General features: G+C 31.6%; 1 protein-coding gene across 4 annotated transcripts in view; it reads left to right on the top strand.

Moving 5' to 3' along the window:
- The window catches only part of LOC117241970 (eukaryotic translation initiation factor 4 gamma 3-like), a 43,868-nt gene that overhangs the window by 23,023 nt on the left and 7,603 nt on the right, over positions 1–13,242 (top strand). For 2 of the 4 annotated variants that reach the window (XM_033508280.1, XM_033508276.1), the window contains exons 2-8: positions 1,571–1,929; positions 2,177–2,419; positions 2,646–2,772; positions 2,837–3,037; positions 3,868–4,064; positions 4,760–5,660; positions 12,415–13,223. In XM_033508280.1, coding sequence (XP_033364171.1) covers positions 1,571–1,929; positions 2,177–2,419; positions 2,646–2,772; positions 2,837–3,037; positions 3,868–4,064; positions 4,760–5,660; positions 12,415–13,223 — 2,837 coding nt within the window. Of the gene's footprint in view, positions 1–292; positions 468–1,570; positions 1,930–2,176; positions 2,420–2,645; positions 2,773–2,836; positions 3,038–3,867; positions 4,065–4,759; positions 5,661–12,414; positions 13,224–13,242 lie in introns of those variants that run through there. The other 2 variants (XM_033508281.1, XM_033508277.1) reach the window with 2 other exon arrangements.

Here is a 13,242-nt window from a genome sequence, read left to right as displayed (position 1 = left end):
AAAAGAAAGATACAACTCTCTTTTCATTCTATTAGAGGACGATAAATTAATGAACTTACTTTATTAAAATATGGTCGATACATTACTCACTACAACTTTTTCGCTACAAGTGAGTCCAATATGTACGACATAAAGTTCTGAATTTCTTTGCTATTATATTATGGATACATTTAATTTGTGTGTTTTCACGGTGCGGTAGTTAATACGATCCTGGTGATGGAGTTCGGCCTCGCCCCCCTTTCGTAGCAATCAATGTACTCACGGGACTACAGATAGCAGCACTGCTTCGAGCCCTGTCCACATGTGCAAAGATGGCCGTTCGCGAGGCCGTCTTCTCGGTTTCTTTGCTCACGTTTCAGCCTTGTTGTCACTTCATTGTTCTTTCATTATAAAAAATTCGCTTGTACGAATAAACATAGTATTTCCGTGACAAAACACGATAACCAGCTTTGTTTCGATTTTCAACGGTGAGCGCTCAAATATCCATATTTTTCCTTCATTTATCTCTCTATGTCCTTAACGTATTTTCTCGTCATAAAGTCGTAGCATGTGGTGATAAAGTTTTTCCATGTTTTTGTGAAAATGCATGTACCTTATGCGTAATACTTATTGTAAGTATATAGAGTCGTTTAGGGATAATAAATGTAATCCATTCGATGTTTTGATAATACATATGCATAATCAATCATACTGTATCTCTTAGACGATGACGACAACGACGACATGTCAAGCGATGTCATGCAATTCCACGCATAATCGCTTTCACGAGTAATTCATTTAACGACAGAATGGCGAACATATTATGGTAGGATAATATCGCGCATATGCAAACTTGAGTGTATAATTATCTCTTTTCTTTTCTTTTTTCTTGTTTATATTACGAAACCAGATATATATATTTAATAGCTAAATGATAAAATGAAGTTCTTGTTACATTTTTTATTGTACATTTACATTGTTTGTTTAAACAATTACATTGTTTATTTTTTGTTCCCGTATATTAATTATGCATAATAATCCCGTATAATAATAATGCATGTAAGGAACCCATTGCATTTCATATATGAAAGTTTTCGTAAAGTCGGTAAGATTGTCGAAACAATAGATTCTCATTAACAGGAAATTAATGTCTGCTTTATATACCTAGATAGTTTTTCAGAAATATGTTTCACATTGTATAAATAAATGCTTTGATTTTACAGTACAATATAAAGTATTTGACAGATATGTGTTAAATCATGTATTTGTGATCGTCATAAAAGAGTCGCAAACATAAATCTTGATTTTTATTTGAAGGAAATTAAGTTTGTTTTTTACACATATGGTAACAGTTAAATTTTGTTTTCCCTTAAAACAATTAGTATAACAACATAAATATGAAAATGCATGAAGCATTTAAACATTTCTAGATGTATATATGAAAATACAAGCTATAATATAGCGATAACATTGTTAGAGATAATTTTAATGTCTATTTATATTATTTATCTATAAAATTCAATTATTTACATTTAAATTTTTCAGATATTTCAAGCCTAATGTCTAATATCTTTTTTGTTTTGAATTTCAGGATCAGATTTTCATGTGTCTGGTCAAAATTACGGCACCCAACCAGGGGGCCAGGTGGGTGGGGGAGGGGGTAGTGTAGGAGTACCTGGGGGCAGAGGACCTCCACCACTCGGTGGCTTACAGTCCATTGGACAATCAGCAGCAGGTATTCCACCAGGAGGTCCTGCTGGAGGGCAAGCACCACCACAAACCCCTGCACCGGGGGTACAATCACAACCGCCGCAAGGTCCGGCTCCAACTACGACACCTCCTGTACATACTCCATCACCGCAGGAAATGGGAAAACAGGCCCATATGCAACCACAACCACAGCCTCTATCTCAAGTATATGGGCCAACGCAAACAAGGCCATCATCCCAAGTAAGAGGAAATTGTTAAGAAAAAACGGTTGTTTATAAGAACTTTCATTATCGTGTATTAACTATATGAATTTATATATTTCATATTAATGTTTATAAAAAGTATTAAAAATATTTAAAATATATTGTAAATTTTATTTATGTATTTGTAGTATAATATATTGTAAGCGATCAATTTGATATTAATTCTATACATAAATGCACATCAATTTATAAATTTTACTTATTAATTGCATTATCAATTTCAGGGTTATTACCAGGGTCCTAGGCCACAACAGCCAAGAGGCATCAATCATAGAGGGGGTCAAGGGGGTACTAGTGCACAAGTAGTTGGAATGTCTGGAGTTGGTGGAAGTGGAGGTCAACCAACTGCAATTTATCATACAAGTGGTTTGCCAGTTCAAACTGGAGCAATATACCAAGTACCACATCAGATCCCCCATCAGCAATCCTTATACACAATGAACAATCAAATGCCCCTTCAGGTAGTAGTTAAGTACTGTTGATTTTATATATTTATCGTCATGCATCATTCATTTCATTTGTGTCATCAAAAGAATAGTTTCTGACAAAAGTTATTGTATTTAAGTGTTATTTTGCAATTAAACATTATTCTCTTTTCTTCCAAACATATCATTACTTGCTTGTAAAATGCTATCATATTCATCATTTTTATTGATAATGACTATAAATGTAATAAATATTTTATAATTTTAGTTTGGCGCTCCACCCCAAAGACATCCAACGCATCAAAATCAATCTTATTTCCAACCATTTCAACATAATGCAATTTTAACACAAAGCATGTTTGGATATGGTGCACCTGCACCAACTCCTCAACCTTGTAAGTAACACAAAACTGTAAAGATCGAAAATAAATTTAATCAGTATTATATGTTCCTTTATAGATTACTGGCCTACAGGCCAACCAAATACACCACTAAGTTTAAGTAGAGCAGGTGCAAGCGCTGTCACTGGTGGGGCTCAACATGTTGCAGGCCCGCTGGCCGGTGCCCAAGGAGCCCCAGTAGTACCACAAGGTACACTGCAGCAACCTACGCAACAAGCTCAGCCTTTACCCCCCATGGGTATATCTCTTTCTCAGACTGGTGAGTTGCAAAATGAACATAACATATTTCAATATAAACTGCATTATCTAGATTGTTAGGTTGTGTTAATGGTAATTTCCAAGAAGTAGATTTTTTGGAGAGAAAACGATATAATGTAATAAAATAAATAGTATTTGGTAAAATGTATAGAATCAAAATTATATAAATTAAGAACAATCATACATAAATTCCTTACATTTCAAAATCCTTACACATATATATGTATTTGTCTATATATACATAATATTCAATTTCATTTAAAACATTGAAACTGTTATAAAAATTATGATAGTTCAACATTTGCAAAGAAGTATTGTATCTCAAATTTGGGAAACCCCAATTCCAACAATAATCACTATTTTATTTTATTTTACTTAAGAACTAAACTTCTCCGAACACTTACCGCTATTATATAGAATATTTATGAAGGGTGATCTCTATGAAGGGTAAATGCCTCATAATTCAACGAAAAATACATGAAAGAAAGGGAAAAAGTGCAGGGAATTTTATTTATGACTCAGGGATTCAAATCGCAACTTCAAACTTTTAAAACCTGTTAAGTTTAGAGATTTTCTGATAAATTCAGGTAGAGATTCAGGTAGAGATTCAGGTAGAGATTCAGGTAGAGATTCAGGTAGAGATTCAGGTAGAGATTCAGGTAGAAATTCAGGTAGAGATTTAGGTAGATTTCACAAGCTCACACGAGCTTGTAGTATATACAAACCTGAAGATGCTAATAACAAATATTACTATTTGAATAATTCAACATTAATTGATTAATCAATTAGGTCTTTGTATATATTGTGAATCATGTATTTTGTTATTTAAAGATATGTACTCAGGTCATAATGGTGGTGCAACAAGTGCGTCAAATAGTACGACAAAATCTCGGAAACCAAGAGGACAAAATGCTATTACTGATATCGTAGATCCGACGACTGGTAAAAATATAAGTCATGAGATTTACAAAGATAATGAAACTATTCAAAGTGGTGAATCCAGCAATCGTGATACACCTCAGCCACAAGTGAGTAATATTATTATATTAATACACTAACAATTGACTATAAGAGCTTTGTATTTAAAAGAAGAAAAATCAAATTAAATATAAATAAAACGCAAATTCTGGTATTCTAATTTTTATATTTACACCAATATTATAATAACTTTTAGAATGAATGTGATGTTTTATTATACTCTTATAGTCAGTTGCTTACATTATTAATATCTGTACCCAAAAGCCATGATCATTGAAGTATTTTTAAGATATTTTTATTTCGGACGATTAGAATATTGTATGCAAATTTTTATTACTCTTTCTATGTTACTCCTACTACTAGATTTTGCATTTATGATAGAATTTTAGTAGTACTAAATTTACGTCGATATACAAAATTTGAATGAATTGATTAAGCCACTTAGCTCAATTGCAGTTAACTCTTATAAGAATAGAATTAATTTTTATCTGGATTAGGTATATTATTATGTAGATACGTTATTTACATACAGTTTTTTGTAATTCTGCTTATAGTTTGCAAACCATGGCTGAGGGGTTACAGAGGTATAAAATATATTGAATGTTTCTTTTATTTCGTTTAGTACATTTGGTTTTATTTCTCGTCCTATGATTTAAGTTTGGAGCCAGTTTTTAGTTGTCAAACATAATCTTTATCCGATTGCTATGTATCATTGTCTATCACGCAGAATTGGTGATTGTTACAGAATAATGACGTCGAAGTGCAAGCCGACTTTGCAGCCCGGGTTGCAAAAACACTTGTGAAAGTCGCGACCGAAGAGTCCAATTCCGACTCAACGGTACCGACTTGTGTACCAAACACATCTACATCTCAAAATGTAACACAAAGTTTATCTAATTCTCAAACAAATTCTACTAATGATGTGAATAATCAGTGTAGTACCAGTTCACCTACAACACAAAATGTACCTAACGTAACCGCGTTATGTAGTCAATCGTTAGGTACCACTAGTAACGTGTCTCAAATAGACTCTTGTGCAATGAAAACAGAGTCGAAACCATTACAAATTCCTGTGAAGGAATTTCAACCTCGAAGCGATTCGAAAAGTGGAGTCATCGAGGAACTACCATTAGCTATACCGCGTAACGTAAACAAGGATGATATTTCTGCGCAGTTACCCGCAATGATTGTAACTGAAGTTGAAGTGAAGAGTACGAGTGCGACATCTATTATAACACAGACATCGGTTCCCATTGTGACTATACCAAGTACGAACGTTCCGGAGGCCCCTAAACCGTCCACCACTGCCCCAAATGCTAACCCTGTTCCTGCCAGAGAACCGTTCCCAAATTTATCCAATAAAAATTCATCGAGTTCACCGCCTAGAAGAAAATCTCAGACTCACACCCACAATCAATCTACTGCTACTGCTACTATTTCTGCTGCTGCAACTGAGTTGCCTTCGAGTGCCAAAGAACAAAAAGATAAAAAGACAAGGGAAAAGAGTCTTAGTTCTAGAGGTACTACTCCTACACCTGCTCATAATCAAACAGATCATCATTTGAAAAGCAATGGAGATGCGTCTGGTGATAAACCGGAATCCGATCCTGTTCGAACTGAAATTCAACAACAAAAGTCATCTGATGGTAAGTTTTTGCAAACTTCTAAGTTTTCATTTGTTTTATCAGTTATTTTTCTGTTTGCTATCGTAATACATAATTCATGATAATGTAGTTAGAGTAATATATGATATTGCAATAATAATGATCAAGTAAGGGATATTATATTGCATTTATTATTATATTTAAATTTTTTGGTTGATATTTGAGCAATATTATATAAAAAAGGCATTTAAAATGCAGATAACATGTTTTATCTATGTAAGAGAAAAAGTTTAAAAAATGTAAATTTTTTATGATTTTATATTGCTATTTTTTAATTTATGTGAGGTATGTTATCTAACATTTTATGGAAAATATTTCTTTATTTTTTTCTTTTTTATTCAAAATATTCTTAGTATATGAACATATACATTATTGCTTAGTTTACATTTTTCTTACAAATAATTGATTTATGTTTTTGTATAGACATTTCTTATTTGATTTACAATATTATTGATAGTTATACTCATGATCGTTAATCATTTTCTATATGTATCCTACACTCATATATTGCAATAATGATTTTTCGAGAAAATACAATATTTTCATATACATATACAAATTAGAGTTATAGATTAAGATTTCTGATATATCTACATAGTTTCCCTCCGTTTTTCTCGTATCACTATAATTTGAACTTTGCTTCTGTGATAGCTTCGATAATCATCATTGTCCATAAGTTTACATGTTAATTGTTATGAACTAGTAATTCGGTAATGTTAAATAGGCATACTTAAAACGTATGTATCTCATGTGTAAAGGAAACGTATCTCTTCAGTTACATACGTGGAAATAGGTTTAAATATTTTGAAACTTTTCATTCTTTTTTACAAAATGTAAAGCACCTATGAATGAAATGTCGTGTGGTTATGTTATTTAAAAATATTGTTAAAGAGAAGGGTTGTTGGATATTACTGTGATGTTACAATACGATTTACTTTGATTCTAACCTAAAAGTTTTATAATTGCTTCTGCTTGCATTCAACTTAAACTTCGCAATTGTGACGCAAATTTTATTTTAAATAATACATTAATTTCGTATTCATTTCAATGTACATTAAAGCATTCAATATACATTCAATATACATAGATTATTTTTGCACGTATACAAAGAAGTTTGCATTAAACGATACACTAAATGTTTCTCAAAATAGATTATGCAAGGTGATACTTTTTCATGAAATTTAATATGGCACATTTAAGTAATAACATTATTGAAGTTGAAAGATATTCGAACATTCAAGCAAGTGAAGCATACATCTCAAATTTATAATTGAAACGATCGAATAATACTGTAAGACAAAAATTTCTTAAAACAAAAATATTTAGTTCGTAATAATGATCTAAATGGACACTATTATTTCTTAAAGTAGGTCTATTATAAAACATTAATTTATATTGCAAAGTGGAATAAAAGTACAGAGATGTCAAATTAGTTCCATTATAGATATTTTTTAAAAATGGGGACGAAAAGAAGGTTAAATTTTCATTACTTGTACGGAGGAAAATCGAGCGAAATAGTTTTTCGTGTATTTGTCAAACCATAATTTTATTACGTGAATTCTTATTTCTTGGGGAAAAATACGTTTTAAATACATGGAATGAAAGGACTATAGTGACGACAAATACATTGTCCATGAGATTAAAATTTTTATTCTTAATGACATTAAATTAAATTCAATCATTTCAACAAAATTGCATTATACAAGTTACAAATTTGATTATTTCTAGTAATTTTTAAAAATTTGAGAATATTATGAACAAAGTGTAGCATACATCATGTAATTTATTGGAATGCGTGTTTCTAATGTGAACGGATCTTTTTTCAATGATTGAAATGCAAGGTATATATAACACTCCCAAGGGAGCTTCGAACCAAACTGTGACATCATACGACGAAAAGGCGCGAAATGTACCGAAGGTACACGAACATCGGCGATTGTGTTGCTGGAGGGAGGTTCCCGACTTGTTTCCTCGTCGAACAACGGAGGTTCCTCCAGTAGCCAGCACGTGCTGTGCTAGCCAGCTGTATTTTTTACTCCGTTTTTCCCATTTCCCTTTTCCTTTTATAATTATTATTTTTTAATCAACAATTGTATATTCGTAGTTATACATAATTCTATATTTACATTCATACTACTTAAAAGGTTACTCATCTTTGAGCTTGCATACTTCATAACGTAACGAATACGCTTAATGTATTTGCGTCTTTACTATATTCCGTTCCTATATAAGGTTTCTTTTTATCTTGCGATATTCTGTAGAATTTATACACGTAATCCTTTATTTAATTGTAACGAGCGCCCTTTACACGCATCGTTTTTCTTTTCCTTATAAAAATTTACGCGTTTCTATCTGAAAGTCCTTATGTGTACTGGCTTTAAAGGATACAGGTCTTATTGCATTCTTTTTTTACTTTTTTATTTTATATTATTGTTACTGTGACAAAGTGATCAAGCGGATGCAACGACCACGGCAGAGGAATATCTTGATACAAAATGTATGTATAAATTATTTTGGTTTGGCCTTAGAACAATTTATCAAGTTAATAGATATAGTTGCAATATAATACCTGCTTTTCGCAACGTGGTTCCGACATCTTGTATTCACAAACTTTCTCAAATGTGAGCTCCATTATAACATCTAATACTTTTTTATACTTACATATTTGTAATTGGTTTAACGTTTTTCGTAGTTTTCTCCCAAGTTATATATTTATTCTTTAAAAAGAAAGTAAATCTTAAATCGTGGAAAATATATTTCGAAGCATCAGTTGTGTTCAAATATGGCTGCTTTTGACCTGACGAGACACATAGTGAATATCATATTTTAAGAGGTTTAAAATCATTATTATTTAGTAAGGTTAAAAGTTAAAAAGGACATTTATTACAAGAGGGAATTGAAGTATTTAGTTTATGAAAATCCCTGTAATTTGGAATCTATAGTTAAATTTCGTCCATTACGCTTTAAACACGTGTTTCTGAAATGATTTAATATTCAAGCATTTTGCTTTTTATCCGTTACTTAAATTTATAGGCTTGCATATATTAAAAATTGGTTAATATATAATGCTTATTTTACAGAATACAAGTATTTTCTACACAGTATTATTAACAGTAGTTTTATGTTTCTACGTAACTGCTTGCGTAGCCATTTTGTGAGCCGTTACAAAAGAGAACTACTCCATATTTGATCATCAGTTTCTATGTATGATAACTGAAATCATTGAATTTTTGAATTTGTTCATTTTCTTTCTGTTATTCAGATATTTTTTTTACCGCACGTGAATAATTTCATTATGTTTAATAAGAATAACGTAAAGTAAATCATTCTAAAGTAACCTCTTAAGCATTTCTCATACCGCATGAGCAGAAAAATTTTGATTAATTTTTAAATATATTTGTTCATTGATACTATTTCGTAAGAAAAATTGAAAAATGTCTAGTATTGGTTAGAGACAGTAGCAGAGGAAGAAAAATACACATTTGGTCATTTAGAAATAGACATAACTACGGGGAAATTATTGGGTGTGTCACCACTACTTTATTTATGGATGACTATTTTTTACTAGATATCTAGATTAATATTATAGCGTGGAATTAAACATAAAATACTAACTCAATACAAGATTATTTCTCTTTCATTGATACTTGTATTACTCATTTCACTTCATAAAAATTGTTTGTTTCATGTGTCGAAGTGAAGTAGCACCATTTTTGGATATGTGATAGTGAAAATTGTATTACTGTTCGGTCATTAAGTCGCATGAGGTCACGGCCACGCATGTATGGCGAGCTACATGCATGGTTTGAAGGTCTCTTAATGCCGTTTCACAAGAGCACGCGTCGTGCGTGTGCAAAAAATATCTTAAGACTTTCGGCGTCAGTGGCAACCTTGAGCGTTCACCAATCCGGTGAAAGGTTCCCACTGGTTAGAAAAAATGGTCGTATGAATTGTATATATTTCCCATACGATAAAATTCAATAAATTAATACATGATGCTATGCTAATTTTGTGAACAAATTGAATGACGATATACAATAAATTGGAAAATTTTCTTAATTCCATCAATATAAAAGTTACTATTTACCTGCTATAGTAGCAATAAATTGCATATTTTCAATGTTAAATATAAATTGCATAATTTTTTATTATAATTCTGATTCTTAAAAATTATACAAATGAAATCGTGAAAGTGTCGTCTTTGAAGTATCGTCTCGAATTTTTAATTCCAATTAACATTTCCAATTTCTGCCCAGATGCATATGTTATGGTCAATTTCATATTCGGTATTACTTATAATTTTGTTATGTTTCTGAACTAATATAAGGTATGTACATTGTTCAAATATCCGATTCGGTAAATTTGATGAATAATAAAATGAAACAAATTTCGTGTATACCTTTAATGATCATTCAGCGTTCTTTTTAGATATTGTTACCTCGACCTGCTTTTATAAAATCTTACTCAAGCTACTTTCATGCATCAAATTAACTGCTATCTTATAGTAAAATACTTTTTTAAAAAGTTGTTGCTAAAGAATTGTACATAGGAATAATTTTAAATGATTATTCCAAAATAATAAAATATTGTCTTTATTTTGCTTTCTTTTATTACTCAGGTATCTTATTTGATTTTGTTTTTCTTTGTTGTGCATATGCACACAATTCTCTATGTATACACGCATAGAAAAATTTTATTTCTAAACGGAATTGTCTATTTAGTATTATAAAGCTGGAAAATAGAAAGGTGTTGAGTTGTACTGAATAAGTTTGTCAAGTTACGAACTATTCCTGTATTAAGAATTATTCATTACAATTTCTATCGAAAGATTATCATTTTACTGCATAGTTAACTAATTTAATTTCTTCTGTCAAACAGTTATTTTAAAAGCTTTATCGGAATATTAATAACATAATTCGTGCATAGTTTTCTGCCTAAATTTATATTTATTCGTTTGCGATGATCAACGTGTAACTTTTTATAATATAACACTCACTCCAACAATCATTCAGCTCCATTAGAGTTTTTGTATTTACGGTTAGTCAAAGAAATGAAAAATTATGGATAATAGCAAATATGAAATTGATCATAATATAAGTTTTACCGTTGAGACGCATCTTCCAATGAAAGATATAGAAATTCTACTTTCGATACATTTCGGCTAAAGCAGTTCGTATGTCAGGTTAGGTATTAGGAAAGTCACTAATGCGCTTGCTCCGGCGCGCAACCGGCGAACAGAACTAATTTAAGAAATCCTATGTCGTGCCTGTCGGTTTGCACCAGTTCTCAGGTTAAAATAGATGCGTGAAAGTCGTGTAAGAAGAGCTTCCAAGGGAATTTTCGAAGTGTTACTACAGTTTTTTGAATAAATCGGACCGAAAAATCTGTATACGTCGATCTTTTCATTGAGAATTCAATTGTACCTGTATTTTTTATTTGCTGTTATTCAGAGAATTCCGTTACTATTGTACTGTAATCTTGACTTTCTTCTGTGCTCTATCTCCCGCTGTGAAAAGAGTAAAAAAGGAATTTAAAATGCGTTGTGCACGGTTGCTCGTTGTTACGCGTGTGATCATGGATCCATCTACCCCAGTTTTGGCAAGCTTTTGGCAGATTTATAAATAAATACTGATTCAGTGCAGCAGTAGCATACAAGCTGTTGAAACTCGAGCCGCACAAAGAGTTTTATGTTGCAAGAATGTGATTTGCAATAATATGTAATATGCTTGTAATATGGCATGGACAGGCACACATTATGGCTTAAACATGCGTAAATAACAGTATATCTTTGATTATTGATAATCGTGAAAATGAGTGACCGCAAAGTTAATGGTAACGCTCGTGTCAGCACCAGCTCCCGATCAAGAAGTAATCGTCGGGGCTCCAGAGACCATGGTACATATTTAATTATATATTAATATAAAACGTGAAGTGAGTGTGTGATAACACATGTTAAAAGAGACTAGTTCGCTACTTTCACCCTCATTTTCGTACTTCTATTTCGAATGTTACAGAAATGCTCCATATATGAGCCATATAGAAGTCAAACCGATCAATTTCTCGAAACATTAAACACTAATCGTGTATTTTAGTCTCGAAATTAAGAAATTTTCAAAAAATTGGGTGAATCAGTTTTTATTTTTTTTATTTCTGTAATCACTCAAAAACTTACAAATTTTGGTTGATTTTAGAATTGGTAGATTTTAGAAAAGTTCCAATATATTACATGTATAATGCAATTTACTGATTTTATTGCATTAAAATCTTTGCTTTTAAATTATTTACTTAAAGGATGTAGTATCATCGAATATATTTAGTTCTTGTACGAGTAAATACACTTATTTTTAACAATATTATTTCGAGAATAACGAACCATCTTTCTCTTTCTTACTTCTTTGTGAAGGTATGATAAGATGATGTGCTAATGCAAATCATTAATTTTTTCTCCTCTAACATTCATAAATTTCTGTATACATTAATAAAAAAGTGAAATGTCACACTACGAAATGTACTGTGATCCGAGACTATAATTATCCTTGGCTTGTAGCCGAAATACTCACTTTTCTTTACAGCTGCATCTCTCGGTAGTGATATCAATGTAATAATACTTTTGATGACTATTTACGATTCACGCATTGTGCGAATAACTTTCGTTAAAATCTAGTATTATATAAAAGTTTTAGATAAGTTTTAGTAATCTAATTATTATATGTAATATGGTTTTTCTGTTTGTCAGGTAAAGCTATGCAGAAGCAGAAGAGTAAAAACAGGCTCAAACCCCGTGAACTTAATCGGAAAGGAGCGGAGAAAGAAGGTACAGATATGGATGCTTTCGTAAACACGGTACCTCCGGCAAAACCTGAAATAAAACAAGACAACAAAGATCCTTTAACACCGAAGGACAGTAATAAGGAAGGAAATCGTGAAATTATAAAAGATAATAAGGATAAAGATAATTACGAACCAAAAAAAGAGAAGGAAACTAGTTCCGATCATATAAAGGAAAGGGCGGAGAAACAAACACCCGTGTCACCAGATAGCCTAAAACAAAGTTTTCTCATAGAAACACCTGCTATAGAAAAACTGCCAAGCAACAAAGAAACTATAAAGGAATCTTCCCCTAAGATCGAGGATAATAAAACATCAAACGCATGTAATATGCAATCAAAATCAGTTCCTAATGATGTTGTTGATCATGTGAAAGTGAAAGAAGAGTCCGATGTACAAGCAATAGTAGCACAAAAGAATGAAGAAAATTCGAAGGTGTCATTTATTCGAACGGTTAACGAAGATAAGCCGCAAACATCTCCGGTTATTGAAAAAACAACCGAAAGCGAAGCTCCGGTTCAAACTGAAATCACATCGGTTACAAATCAAATACAATTGAAATATAAATATAAGGAGGACCAGTGGAGCCCTATAAATAAAAGCGGTAAAAAGATTTATGATCGTGAGTTTTTAATAAAACTACAGGATGATCCCAATAGCAAAATCAAACCGTCTAATTTACCAGATTTAGACGTTGTTTTGAAAGATAGTTCAAAGGTATTGTATAAAAATGATT

Source organism: Bombus vosnesenskii, unplaced genomic scaffold, assembly GCF_011952255.1.
Source record: "Bombus vosnesenskii isolate JDL3184/JDL3185 unplaced genomic scaffold, Bvos_JDL3184-5_v1.1 scf7180000016262, whole genome shotgun sequence".
Taxonomy (NCBI): Eukaryota; Metazoa; Arthropoda; class Insecta; order Hymenoptera; family Apidae; genus Bombus; species Bombus vosnesenskii.
This window is presented reverse-complemented; position numbering and strand designations above follow the sequence as displayed.